Source organism: Typopeltis vanoorti, chromosome 18, assembly GCF_054136105.1.
Source record: "Typopeltis vanoorti isolate ZY-2024b chromosome 18, IOZ_Tvanoo_1.0, whole genome shotgun sequence".
Classification (NCBI taxonomy): domain Eukaryota; kingdom Metazoa; phylum Arthropoda; class Arachnida; order Uropygi; family Thelyphonidae; genus Typopeltis; species Typopeltis vanoorti.
Window position 1 is genome coordinate 56,167,293 of NC_143566.1, and position 15,756 is coordinate 56,183,048.

Consider the following 15,756-nt stretch of genomic DNA (forward strand, 5'->3'; position numbering starts at 1 on the left):
GAAAATTCCACACCTTTAGCCACCTCCCAGATCACTCTCACCAATAGGTAGCAATATGGTCATATTCATTACAGTCAAATTCTCAGATGCTATTACCAGGTTAAGCACTCTCAAACCCCTAGTATTTTCAATTACATGCTGTCTCAGATAGTTATCCCTTAATAATTGAATAAAATCCAGTTCCTTCCTCACATGTGTCCTCTCCTCCTTCCAATCAATGTTACCATAGTTGAAATCCCCATAATAATTACCCTCCTTCCACTTATTGCTACTATTTGCTTATGCAGACTTTCTCCACCATCTATTCCATCACCTGGTCTATAGCAGCACCCAACTGTATATTTTTTCTGCCAGTCTCAATGTCACACCAAATAGCCTCAAATGAGCTGTTTTCACTATCCTGCAATACAACTTCAATTCTCCTTGGCTGCAGTTCATCACCTATCATCAATAACACTCCCCCCCCCCCACCATTTTATTCTCTGTCCCTCCAAAACACACTATAACCTACACATTCTATCCCGCTAACTATATCATCTTCCATCAGCCATGTTTCACTAATGCCAATAACCTGTGGCCAGGAAGAGCCAATCAAGGCCAAAAATTCTTCCTTCTTTTCCTAATACTCCTAACATTAGTATACATGAAATGCAGAAGTCCCTTTGTCCCACCCCTATCTTGATGCGTTATTCTAACTATCCCATTCTGATTTCTTGTCCTCAGTACTAGCTCGGGTACATTATATACATTCTTACACTCAACTGTCTCACTGATGTCCGCATATCCACCCGCCCCCCTCTTTGGTAGTTCTCGTTTCCCTGGTTCTGCATCCATTTTCACTTCATTCAGCAACACTTTTTCTAGTCTCTGCTCACCAAATCCATTCAAATGCAGGCCATCCATCTTGTATAAATCCTTTTGTCCATCAAACTCATTCCACACGTCCACGAATTCTACACCACACTGTCTGCACAACCTGCGTATAGTCATTTGCAATTATGGCCCTCCTCCTAAACTCCTCTCTGTCATACTGCGGCAACAGACTCACCACCCTAACTCTGTCACTCTTTTCTTTCGCTACCTTTAACAATACTTTCAAGTCCTCGCTCATAAAAAATGTATCTCCTTTCAATTCATTCGTACCCGCCACAACTATCAATTCTTTCGCCCTCTGTTTTTGCGCTCTAATACTCTCACTTACATCCTTAAATTTCGCACCCGGTAAGTACAATTTAGTTAAACTCCCATCTATCACTCCTCTTAATAACGAGTCACCACACTCTTTCCTTAATTTCAGAAACTCTCCCACTCTTATGCTTATTTAATGAGAACAATAATAACAGATATCGAGTTTTTAGGCGGTGAGGTGGCTTAATAGATGCAATGTATTTATGCCAATAAAGCTAGAGGTTAAATCAGCACAAGAAAGGAAATCTCTTCTTGACTAGAGATATGAGTATAGAAATCCCATACTTCCCGGTTTGCCCGGGATAGTCCCGGTTTGCCCGGGATAGTCCCGGTTTTATTACTTCTGTTCCAGTGTTTAGCGTCCCGATATGTTTAGCTCGGGACTCTAAATTTCCCGGATTTTTTAGAATAAAAAAATATTAACATTTCTAATAAGAATAAGTACAAGTCGTAATATTTTTGGGTGCTATAAAAATTTATGTTTACAAAACAAAAAGCAGAGACATATTTATTTTGTAGTTCGGTGAATTACCTGAATGTTAGAATTTTGGGAAAATGATTTAGTTCCATACATTTTATTCAGCCAGAGAAAAGAATGTCAGAATGAGGGAGACAGTTGCCCAACTGTATGTTTAACTAATCGCGACTACGGCATCTATTTTGTTCGTCTGGTCAGCCGTAAATTTTTAGCAATCTTTTGTCTCAAGCTTAGTTGCATAGCATACAATATCCGTTTCTCATTGGTCGACATGTTTTTGAATATTAACGCACCACGATAGTTCATTTTCTTTCAACCAATGAGAAACATTTCGGACCGTTGGATATCGTACGCTATGCAAACTAAGCTTCACACGTCAGGAGCTAAATTGTTTTTATATAGCTACAGGGTTTGTGATATAACCTAGTTTTGAACTGTTCATTTTGTATTCTTGCAAAAAAAAAAAAAAAAAAAATCATCTAACGCCTTTTTATTCCCGTATACGGGGAGTAGGCGAGGCCATTTAGCCCTATCTAACTTTTGGAGACTGAGTGGGCAGTTCAATCTCCACTGGTACCAATCAGAGGTAGATGGCCCAAGGCTATCACTAATTAAGCGGTACACAGTGAAGAGAGACGGCTCAGATGTGCCGCCATCTCGTGGTCCCTAACCCTAACACAATATATTTAATGTCCGAAATAATGTGGGTTCTACGGTCGATTTTCTTGAGTTTACGGGACGAAAAACCCGAGTTTCCGGGAGGAAAAACCCGAGTTTCCGGGAGGAAAAACCCGCTTGCCCGTGCCAGAGATCGACTAACTCGGGAACCGGTCAAAAAAAGGCTTAGAAAAATTTCCTCTAGTCGCTGACTAGACTCGAAACCAAGTCTTCCTTCATGCGGCCAAGCGCCGTGGTGTGTAAACGCCACATCCACTGAGCTACATTCTCATATTAATTGTGAATATCGTATTTTTTAAATTAATAAAGTTATACCGTTTGTTACAAAATGCCCAAAAGAAAGTGTAATTTCAATGAAAAATTGAAAGATCTCTTTATTCTATGTCTTTATATTTCATATACTTATTATTGTTTGATTTAAGTGTAACGTGTTTAAGTATTGTCATCTGTGTTTAAGTGTTATTATTAGATTTCTATTTATTTGACATATGTATAAACATTTATGTTATCTACATTAATAAATCAAATTCAAATAAATATTTAATTTTTTTATTTTAAAATACATAATGTTAAATAATAAAATTTATTTCTCTTAACCCTTAATTCTACAAAATTTATTGTGTCCTGTTTTTTGTTTTCAAAAAATGGGATCCCTATATGAGTATTACTAAAATTATGAGGAAGTGAAGTGAGATCTTATGAGAAGTAAGACAGGGCTATGCTTTGGCAGCAGTGAAAGCGCCCTGGGTTGTCTTCACCTCACTGGAGAATGACAAGATCATGAGTTCTTACAGAATATATGAAGCTTGGGTAATTTCAATTTAAAGTATTTCACAATCAGATAACTTAAGATAATAAGACAATCAGATAATTTCACAATCAGAAAATCTAAAGAAAATCCTAACTGCCATTTGGAAGACTAGTCATGAAGGACAGAAAGCTGGCCAAATACAGATAACTTTGAAAAGAGGCTTCCATGCCAGACCTGATCAAATAGATTTTAAATATCAAGCAACCAGACAAGTTTCTCCAGATATTTCCATTCATTATGCCCAAGGTGGCTAAGGTTAGCTAGTAGGTCAGTTGTGAAGTAAAAGTGGTAGAATCCATGTTCATCACTGATTAATTAGCAGGACTCCAGGTAATAATAAGTTGGCTGTTGATGACATTCTTCATGATTTCCAAAGAAGACTCAAGTGAGAACAACAAGATGATGGTGTGATGACTAACTTTTTTGGGGAAAAAGCTATATATAAGCTTGCTTTTCATATTATTGGGTAGTTGTTAGATATAGAATAGGTATTAATTCTGGAGTAAACAATTTAAGTTAACTGAAGGAGATTCTTTTGATGACCTTCTAGTAATAAAGATCAGATGAGACATGCAGTAAGCTGTTCTTGATATAATGGGAAGTGATTTGCCTTGATCATCTATACTACACTTTGAGAAGATTGATGTTAAGAGCTCTGCTTATCTTTGGGTGGTATTGCTGTAGTATCATCTTGATGTGTGAGAGAGAGTTAAGGGAAAGATGGAAAGGCTGAACTTGCACCCAACAGCCATTGTGAGGGAGCATACAACTGCCATTTGGGTAGGAAGCAGGGTTTAGTGCATCTGATCTATATGAAGCTTACGCTAGTGGCTGCAGAGTAAGCTGAGTGATTAACAGTTGTTTATGGCATGCGTTACATGAGATAAGCTGAATTTTTATCATGCCAAATGTACAGTCAAACAAGTTACACATTTTAGCTGTTTCAGCACAAATTAGTGAGGATGTCAACTTAAATATGGTAATACATAATAACACAAGTAAAGCTTGTATGGCAGGAAGCCAAACTGAATAAATTGATATGGAACAAGAGAGAAATCAGTCAAAAGACCAAACGATCAAAGACTGGAGACCACAGATACAAATCCTATGAAGAAAATTAAGGGAATGAACAGATGATGTTAATAGCAGAACAGTATTAAAAATATCTATCAAAAAAAGAACTTGACATTAATAATATTCAAGAATGCAGAAAAAACAACTAATTTAAGATGGATGGTCACTTAAAATGGGAGATGATGGTTTAACAATACAAATGTTTAAAGTAAAAATGATAGATAAAAAAGACTAAGATATTATTATTGTTATCTGAGATCTCCAGAGAGTCAAGGACTGATCAAGGGAGGTCAGACATTACCCAGCTCATACCTTCCCTTGTGTTCCACGAGGACCAAGTCAACCATATCATTAATTGCATGTGTGTGTGTGTGTGTGTGTGTGTGTGTGTGTGTGTGTGTGTGTGTGCATGCACACATGCGCACGCAATTGCAACAACGAGTTGTTGCAGTTGCTAAAAACTGAATAAATGGGAAGAAGCATACTTTAAATTAGCATTTCTTTTTTGTTTTGCACTGCATTGTATTTGTAAAAAAATAATCAGAAAGAATTTATGGTTGAAGCTATTCAACATTTTCACTGGTGGTCACTACAACCAGTACGAAATATCCTTTAGATATGATTAATAACATCACACTTTAAATATCCAGTGTATCTCAGTCATTTGCTTCAAGCTGTTTTGATACATATGGCAGTGTAGTGTAAGACTAATAAAAGGCTCTTTCTTGACACTTATATTCAAGGTGTGCAAATTATCCTACATATAGCTAGTGTGCCAGAGTGCAAAACTTAAAAATTTCAACATCAAAATTAGCAAAGAGGAATAACTATCCAAAAAGATTTTAAAAAATGTGTATATCAATTATTTCATAATAATGTAAAACATTTTATAACAGATTCTAAAAATGCAAACACAAACATTATCCACAGGCATAAACGTTAATGTTGACAACAATCAGTGACATTCCATATTTCAATTTTTTTTCCATTTTTTTTAAATTTTGTGAAGTGATTTTTAATAAATTAAGGTATACAATTATTAAAAAGTTTTTATAATATGAAGAGATTTATTTCATTATATAATCTAAAAATAATGAAATCCCAAGAATAAGCAGCATTATGCATGCCAAGAATATCTATACCAGTAGCAAAAATTTTATACCTGGAAATATTAATGCAGAAAGGAGATTGAATCAGTGGCGTAGCTAAGAAGGGGGAGCGGTCCACCCCGGGCAGCACTTTTTACGTGAGACAATTTTATTTTTCGACAATTATTCTATGTGTGTTAACTTAGTAATTTCATTACTTAATTAATAATTAGTTTTAAACAACTACTGTATACTTACATTTAAAATAAACAGTGTTTTAATTTCTTTCCCTACGTTGTTTTGACTTTTTGTAGTATTTTTGGTGTGTATTGAGAGGGGCGGCAAACTCAGGGACCGCCCCGGGCGGCAAAAGCTCTAGCTATGCCACTGGCTTGAATACATGCAAGCCACTCTCAGTTTTTCCCATTTATAAGCATATCAAAAAATTTATTCATATTTATCTCCACAGACAATATATATTGACAGTTTATTTAAAAATGCTTATTTCTAGAAAAAAAAAAAAAAAAAAGATTAAACAACTCGCTTTATTATTATTATTCAGGCCTCCATGGAATCAAAAGACTCATCGTGGGAGGTCCTTTCTAAGAAACACAAGTCTATCAAGACTCATTGAAGGGAGGTCTCTCCTAGGAAACACAAAGTCTATCATACCACTCCTTAAACACATTGACCGTTCTCGCTCTCACCACTCTATCAGGCAATGCATTCCATGGTTAAACCACCCTCCATGCAAAGAAACTACTCCTCACCCTCTTGCTCAGTTTCCTTTTGTAACTTCCAGGGATGGCCCCTTGTCATGACTCCTTCCCGCTGTTCAACCAAGCAAAAGAATGCCCCAGTGTCAATGCTGTAGCCACCTCTCAACAATTTAAAAGTCTCAATCATATCTCCTCTTCTATCCACCAAACTCTGCAGTCCACACTCCCTCAGCCAACCCTCATAACTAACATTGTACAGTCCTGACACCATCTTTATTATCTGCCTTTGTACCCTTTCCACAGTTTATCCCCTTTAAATCCTGGGGACCAGATCTGAGAACAATAGTCTAAGTGTAGTCTGATCAGTCTTATACAATGGAATGATAACCATTTTATCTTTGCAGGTCAGTGTCCTTCTCATTATTGCAGCAATCCTCTGTGTTACCTTCACTACCTTTGCAATATGTCCCCTAAATTTCAGGTTTCTATCAATCATCAACCCCAGAATTACATTATGTAATAATGTACATGCAACATCAACCAAAATGGTCTGTGCTTTATCTGAGAAAGAAACTAATCAAATTGTGTATCTGAACATACTAAAAATGTGGTTTTGTTCTACAAATATGAGAAGCAGCATGAATCTAACTGCATTTTTCAGTAAGATGGTGTATATGTCTGCACATTATGCTCAGTTTATGAATATGTTAACTGGACTTTCACCTTTAATGGAAGTTAATTTAGGAATGAACAGGTGTCTGATATGATATATCCACTTCAAAGTCAAGATATAACATGTGATAATTCACTTTTTTAAAATTCATTTATGAATATTAAATGTACATTTTTTGAGGTTAGTTCCTTTTTTTTGTGAAAAAAGAGGAATTCCTGAGAATCAAAACAATCTCATGGCTATAACCCATCCAATGAAATCAGAATTTGGGATAATGATCGACTGTCAGTTAACATTCCTTGTCCAACTTTTTTTTTTTTCTTTAATATAATGTGATCATGAAAACAAAATTTTTTCATAAGGGAATAAAGACCAAAATTTCACTATTTATGTTTATAACTCTGAATTCTTGTACAATTTAAAACACAATAAAAAAAAAAAAACAAACTCAATTAACACAATAGCAATTAACAACTTTAACATTTAACCACTTGCATTTAGCCATCCTTCATATCACATTAAATTAGTTTTATTAAATAACAAAACATCTATAGCTGTTTTAATTTTATTAACAATTTGAATTAAAAAAATTCATAGTACATTTTTATGTTTATGAAAGTTAAAAGCTAGTTTCACAATGCATTACACACAGGAGATGAAAAGTAAATTATTTTGGAAATGATATTTTGCTTCATTACTTTTCTTTTATTCAACATTATACATAACATAGTATAACCAATGTTATTATTATTAAAAGTAAAAATTCTGTAGAAATGAATGGTAGTATTTTGGAAAGAATAACCTTCAATAAGACTGCACTGAAGAAATTTAATATAAACCCATTTCTTAACTTGTGCACATACAAGGATTCAAGAAATCAATTATACAGTATATTATACAAGTATAATCAAATATCAGAATTCATAAAGTATTTAAATTGAAAATTAAAGCATGAGGAAAATTAATCTAAGTTAGTAAATATGACTAGACATATTTGACAAATTTACTAAATCTGATATGAAACAACTTTCCCTGATATAGGCCCAAATATGTAGATTATGCCTAAAATTTTTTAGGCATTTCTACATATAATCTTTCATAAAGAGCGAAGTGTTTTACCAATATTTTTTCTATATAATAATAATAATCAACAGTTTAGGAAATTAGAATTCATCTAAATCATGTAACAAAAAATTTTCTTAATGCATGAAATATCTAATTAAAAATTATTTTAAAAATAACATTATTTTATAATATGTTTTTGATCTTCTTTACAAAAATAACAAATTTTCAAAATCGTTACGTTTGAATTCAGTACTAGTCCTTAATTGATGATAAACTGTCTAGAGTTTTAAGTGCATAAATATTCCGGTTTTTTTTTTAATTATTCTTTTTATTTTTATCAATTTTCCCACAATATTTTTAAAATGACTATAAAATCATGATGCTAAATATCACCTTCTATAAGCCATATTATTTTCTTTTGAAGTTTTTATCAGTAAATGTATCACAAAAGTAGAAAGTTATCACATATTCAAAATGTCAACATATTAAATTTCATCACCCAAAAAATTTCCAGCATCTCTGAAGAAACTAGCAAACCACCTACTTGCAGAAGGACTAAGCCATATTATACACATCAAATAATATTCAAAAAATCCTAAAATAGCACCAACAACTACATCACCAATATAGTGACGACCCAACATCACTCTAGAAGCACATGTACTAACAGCCCACAAAAATAACAGAGGATGCAGAATGTATATTGATGGACAGTTACTAATCATTATATATACCAGCATAATTACTCTTGATGTATGTCCTGATGGGCAAGACATCTTATCAACAGCCAATGTCAAAAACATATCTGGTTCATTGAGTGCAGGCCTCTTTCTCCGGAAGAGAGATTTTAAAATTGCAACAAATATAATGTCAAGAAGCAAGGCTGTAATAAAAAAAAAGGATTCCAAGTTAATTTGTTGAACATATTAGAGTCAACAAAAGTGAATAGGTCAATAATTTAGTAAAAAATGTGTTACTCTCTATGGCAACACTGTAACCTCATAGCTCTCATACTATTAACTACATAGATATTAAATACCCATGTGTGTGTGTGTGTATCAAATCTCCCATTAAACAAGGAACAACAAAAGCTAATCAGTATTTCTGGTAGGAAGTCCAGATTAAGAAACCAAAAGGGAGGAAAGAAAGAGATTCTATTTCACATTTTCTTCATTTCTACTGATGAAAAGATATAATTTCAATAAACTATTGGCAAAAGATCTTTATTGTCAGAAGAAGAAAGATTTCACTAATAATACCTAGATGTCCAGGCAAGATTATATGTTTCATCTCATAATGACTTACACCTCTAGTCTAGTACAAACATATCACATCCTCAGTCTCCAAAAAGACTAGTGCAATTTTGTTGCCCTTTCCTCTTGTTTTTCCGTTTACAGCTAACCACAGTTCCTAAATCTGCCTAATCTTAGAATATTATTATTATTCCTAACACCTTCAAGGAGTCCAAAGACTTCATGACTTATTTTTCACGGTATTAACAACACCACAAACACTTTTATCAACAAAGTTGTTTTATTAATGCTAATATTTCGCTGATTTTCAACTCAGCATCATCAGAGCACAACACACATGTAAACGCGACAGTGAGTGAGTGAACAATATAATTGCAAAAGACCAAAGATCTAAAGTCCTATTTTTGGCGCCCTCTAATGGAAAAAAAAAAAAAAAACAGCAGTTATCCAGGAGTTTTTCTTAGGATAACCGTCTCCCAAATTTTCGGCAAATTAACGCAACCATATTTGTTAAGGTTGGGAGAATTCTTCAAAGCCATTGCTGACTCAAAAAATAATCTTTCAGATCTATAACGACTCCTAAATAGCAAATTCGTTTTCCTCCATCTAATCCTGTGTGAAGGAGTGTCCAAAGCGTGGTCTGCCAGTCTCGACTTGCCATAGTAATAGTAGCGAATGTATCTTTCATGTCCTTCCAGGCGAATGTTCACTGATCTTCCTGTTTGCCCATAACAGGCCAAGTCACAGTCACATGGAACTTCATACACTCCTGGGTGTGCTAAAGGGTGAAGTTTATCCTTTGGCGAGCAGATCAGAGTTGCCAGCTTGACATGAGGTTTGAAGGTGGTGCGAAGGCCATGTTTCAACAATACTTTGGCTATCTTTTCCGATGTACCTCAGATATAGGGAATAGAAATGGTCATGTTGTATTCTTGTGTATTAGGGGAGGGCAGAGTAATGGGCCTATGTAGTATTTTATCTATTTTGTAGGGATTGTAGCCGTTGGCTAAGAACGTATGGTGCAGGTACTGGAGTTCAGAGGTCAGAGATGTATCGGTAGAACAAATGGCTCTGGCTCTGTGTGTAAGTGTTTTTAAAATGCCATACTGTTGGACTGGATGATGATGTGATTGTTTATGTAGGTATCTTCCTGTGTGTGTATGCTTTCTGTAAATAGAAAAAGATAGTGATCCATCTGAAAGGCAGGTGACTAATGTGTCAAGAAATGGTAAACAGTTATTTGATTCTTTTTCTACTGTGAAGTGAATTTTGGGGTGTTGGCTGTTTAGGTAGGTGACAAAAGCATCCAAAGTGTCTTGTCCATGGGGCCAGATGGCAAACACATCATCTACATAGCGCAACCACACTTGTGGCTTTTATGTAGCTGTGGTAAGTACTTTGTTTTCAAAGTGTTCCATGTAAAAATTTGCTAACGGGGGAGAGAGGGGGGAACCCATAGCAGTACCATTAATCTGTTTGTAGAATTTCTCCCCCCCATGTAAAGTAACCTGCATTCATGGTAAATTGAAATAATTCAAAAATATCTGGGGGAAATTTAGACTTGATTAAATCAAGAGTGTCTATAAGTCTATAAATAACTGCCCTAAAAAAGTTATATAATAATAAAAATATTATTATTACAAAAGCCGATAAAGGAAATGCAACAGCTATCATGAATAAAGAAGAGTATAACAGAAAAATGCAAGGTCTCATATGTGACAGTTCCACATATCAAATTATACATCGAGACCCTACGATGTCGCAAAAGAAAAAAGTCCGAAAATTACTGAAAAAAGTGACATCATGGCCCAAAGAAATCATCAGGAAAATAAAACCAATTCATGTTAAAACATCCCGTATTTATGGATTACCAAAAATCCACAAAACTAATATTCCCCTACGCCCCATAGTTGATAGCATAGATAGTCCCATATATAAACTGGCCCGGCATTTAGCTAAGTCGCTTGCCCCTCTTACTGGCAACTCCTCTACTTTTGTAAAAAATTCAATCCATTTCAAAACACTGGTTAAAAATCTAATCCTAAAAAATTCAGACATTATGGTTAGTTTCGATGTCACCTCCTTATTTATCAATGTACCACTTATAGACACTCTTGATTTAATCAAGTCTAAATTTCACCCAGATATTTTTGAATTATTTCAATTTACCATGAATGCAGGTTACTTTACATGGGGGGGAGGAATTATACAAACAGATCAATGGTACTGCTATGGGTTCCCCCCCCCTCTCTCCCCCATTAGCAAATTTTTACATGGAACACTTTGAAAACAAAGTACTTACCACAGCTACATACAAGCCACAAGTGTGGTTGCGCTATGTAGATGATGTGTTTGCCATCTGGCCCCATGGACAAGACACTTTGGATGCTTTTGTCACCTACCTAAACAGCCAACACCCCAAAATTCACTTCACAGTAGAAAAAGAATCAAATAACTGTTTACCATTTCTTGACACATTAGTCACCTGCCTTTCAGATGGATCACTATTTTTTTCTATTTACAGAAAGCCTACACACAGGAAGATACCTACATAAACAATCACATCATCATCCAGTCCAACAGTATGGCATTTTAAAAACACTTACACACAGAGCCAGAGCCATTTGTTCTAATGATACAGCTCTGGCCACTGAACTCCAGTACCTGCACCATACGTTCTCAGCCAACGGCTACAATCCCTACAAAATAAATAAAATAGTACATAGGCCCATTACTCTACCCTCCCCTAATACACAAGAATACAACATGATCATTTCTATTCCCTATATCAGAGGTACATCGGAAAAGATAGCCAAAGTATTGTTGAAACATGGCCTTCACGCCACCTTCAAACCTCATGTCAAGCTGGCAACTCTGATCCGCTCACCTAAGGATAAACTTCACCCTTTAGCACACCCAGGAGTGTATGAAGTTCCATGTGACTGTGACTTGGCCTGTTATGGGCAAACAGGAAGATCAGTAAACATCCGCCTGGAAGAACATGAAAGATACATTCGCTACTATTACTATGGCAAGTCAGGACTGGCAGACCACGCTTTGGACACTCCTTCACACAGGATTAGTTGGAGGAAAACGAATGTGCTATTTAGGAGTCGTTATAGATCTGAAAGATTATTTTTTGAGTCAGCAATGGCTTTGAAGAATTCACCCAAACTTAACAAATATGGTTGCATTAATTTGCCAAAAATTTGGGAGACGGTTATCCTAAGAAAAACTCCTGGATAACTGCTGTTTTTTTTTTTTTTTTTTTCCGTTAGAGAGCGCCAAAAATAGGACTTTAGATCTTTGGTCTTTTGCAATTATATGTTTTACTCACTCACAGTCGCGTTTACATGTGTGTTGTGCTCTGGTGATGCTGAGTTGAAAATCAGCGAAATATTAGCGTTAATAAAACATCTTTGTTGATAAAAGTGTTTGTGGTGTTGTTAATACCGTGAAAAATAAGTCATGAATAACCATCAACACCTAAGCTTATCTGTTAGATTGAGTTCGAAGACTCATTGCGGGAGGATACCTACAACTGTCTTAGAATATTATTCTTGCATCTGAATACTGCACCCCAACATTTCTAAAAATTCTTCACATTATCTAAAAGAAAGAAAGAAGGCATCAGTTAATCAGATTGATTAGCTGATGCCCTCTCCTCTCTCTCTAATTCATTCTTTTACAGAGGCTCTGCCTTTTCTATTTTTAAGACGCTGTTCAGTTTATGATCAACATCTATGTACAGCCCACCTTCAAACCAAATGAACCAATTTCATGTCCTCCTGTTTCACTCCATAATACCTTCATCCAGTGAAAGAGTCTTCCTTACATTGTTTGTATGGATTACAATCCCATCTCTTCAAGTAAAACATCAACTTAACCCCTTACCATACATGCCACTGATGTGTGCCATAAGTTTTTCAATCTCTCATGTGTGTATAGGGAGAGGTAATATAAAAAAACTTAATCTAATGCTATATTACCATATAAAGATACATTCTACATAAAGGTCATTTTATACTTTTTTTTTCTAGTGCTGCATCCCATGGTTCCTCATTCACCAACTTCTGCTTCAATAGATAAAAACCACTCTGAAAGGGATATACTTTCAAAATACTGCAATATACAACCGCATAAGACATTAACAACTGCAAGCTATCAAACAGCCTACCAGAAGTGCAATTAACAATAGGGCTGCTCAGAATAGTAATTTGAAGGACATAATTCAAAGCAATTTTTATATGCTTTAATTCCCTATATTTCACTTACCTGAAATAGCTCCTTCAAAGAACTAGAACGTGACAAGGAAGAGGGCAGGAGGTGCTGTTGATTACAGAAGGTGAATTATGTCCACGCAAAGTAAAGATGCAAAATGTAAATAGTGGCAGTGGTTTTGAGTTGGTATGGTGTGAGATAGAGGTTGACAGGAAGAGAGAGAGTTAGATGGATCCTACTAGGCAAGAGAATGTGGAGGGTGGTGATGAAAAAATGTATAAGCAACTTGGGTTAGTGAACAAAGGAAGGGCGATGTTAATTATGGCAGTATAGTTTGGAATGAAGATATGGTATCTGGCTGTAAGGAAAATGAATTTCTCGAGTTCTTGAGAGACACTTATCTCAGGCAATATATGAAGGAGAACACACGAAGATCGAGAGGTTTAGATCTGTTCATTTCATCAGAGAATGTGATTGTGAGTGGGGTTTTGCATTTTCCTCCAATTGGTGAGAGTGATCATGAAGTGATCACCTGGATTGTGACTAGCCATATGAAGACTTGTGAGGAAAGGATATATGCAAAAGTACAAGGCTGGTGATTATGAAACGCTTAGGAGTTATAGCATGGAATGAGGTGTTAAGCAGAAGGGAGATAAATGCTGCGTGGGAATTGACCAAATGATATTTAACAACATTGATGTGCAAATGTATTCTAAAGGTCAAAAGACTGAATAAAGTAGAGGTCAAATGTATGAATAAGGGCATTAAGCATGAAATTTGGAAAAAGATACTATGCAGGCAGCACAAGATGAATAATAGCAGCAATCAATTGCATGAGGGTGATTTGATTGGTAAGAACAGCAAAACTACAGTATTAGCAGAAATTAGCAAATCAGGCCAAGAAAAACCCTAGAGAGTTTTTCAGATATGTGGCAAGTAATAGAAGGAAGAATAATTAGTAAGATGATGTTAATGGATGAAAATGGTAGAATGGTAAGTGCCATAGAAGACATCATGGAGGTATTCAGTGAGCAATTTATAAGGGTTGGAAGTTTTTTCCCACTTGGTTAGACTATAATAAATTTAGTTTAATCCTTTATCCAAATGTAAGCATACAAAGTTTGCACCTGAAGTATCTTCAGGACTGAGGCAACTAGTGGTAAAGGTGGACTAAGCTCTCATCACTAGTCTTAGTATCTCCCATAATGCAAAGCACATCTCCTTGCAGATATGTATAATGCTATGCATTAAGGGATGGGCCACTATCCAGACCGGTTTTGACTTTATTGAGGTCTCATCAGTGGGAGCCAGACCCAGAGGTGGTGATACTAAGATGGAAGTAATGGAGAAGTCATTTTTTACTTATACAAGTTGCCAAAAAGTGCAAACTTTGTTTGCTTACACTTGGATAAAGGATTAAACTAAATTTATTATAGTCTAACCAAGTGAGGAAAAAAAAAAGCTTCCAACATCTTTCCTCTAAATCCAGAGTAATTTAATAATAAGGTGAGACACCTTTTGGCAACTCGTATAGGTAAATATGACTTCTCCATTATTTCCACCTTGGTATCACAACCTCTGGGTCTGGCTCCCACTAAGGACCTCAATAAAGGTCAAAACTGGTCTGGGTAGTGCCCCTTCCCTTAATGCATAGCATTATACATGTCCGCAAGGAGATTTTCTTTGCAATATGGGAGATATTAAGACAAATGATAAGAGCTTAGTCCACCTTTACCACGAGTTGCCTCAGTCCTGAAGATACTGAGGTGCAAACTTTGTTTGCTTACACTTGGATAAAGGATTAAACTAAATTTGTTATAATTTATAAGGGTGTTTCAGGATGAAATAATGAAAAATTCAAGTGCAGAGTACATAGGAGAGGACGGTTTAATTGTGAGTGAACAGGAGGTATGAGGAAATAAATAAACTTGATGTCAATAAGGTGATAGGGTTTGATGACACATCTCACCACGTGTCTTAAGGGAATGTTCCAGGGAATTAGCAGTAGTGCTGGCATGCCTGTTTAATAAGTCTTACAACAGGTTCCAAGAGAGTGGAAAGAAGGTAAAATTGTTCTGCTGCATAAAGGTGGTGATAAGGCTGTGGCTACAAATTATAGGCCAATTTGTATATCCCGAGTTATGTGGGATTGGATAACCAACTTTTGAGTTGGATCAGTGACTGGCTGTCAGATAGGTATAAGAAAGTTATATATAGAGGTGCAGTATCCTGAAAGAGGAAGGTCACTAGTGGTGTGCCACAGGGGACAGTTTTCAGACCATTGTTGTTCAATTTGCATATTTATGATATTGGGATGAGTTTAACTGAAGATATCTAGCTGTTTGCAGATGATGCAAAATTGGGGAGAGCAATGCAGATGTTATGGCCCTATAGGAAGACTTGAATAGATTGTATGAATGGGCAAGTATATGGAACTATCAGTTCAATGTTGAAGGGTAAAGTTTTGAAATTTGATAAACAATGGTGGGATAATACAAAGTATACACT

At 35.6% G+C, this 15,756-nt stretch overlaps 1 protein-coding gene across 3 annotated transcripts in view; it reads right to left on the minus strand.

Moving 5' to 3' along the window:
* Nucleotides 1-7,088: 7,088 nt before the first annotated feature.
* LOC150096683 (polyisoprenoid diphosphate/phosphate phosphohydrolase PLPP6-like) overlaps nt 7,089-15,756 on the minus strand; it is a 38,719-nt gene continuing 30,051 nt past the window's right edge. For all 3 annotated transcript variants that reach the window (XM_090408074.1, XM_090408073.1, XM_090408072.1), the window contains exon 3: nt 7,089-8,657. In XM_090408074.1, coding sequence (XP_090264200.1) covers nt 8,260-8,657 — 398 coding nt within the window. In that variant the 3' untranslated portion in view covers nt 7,089-8,259. The remainder of the gene's footprint in view (nt 8,658-15,756) is intronic.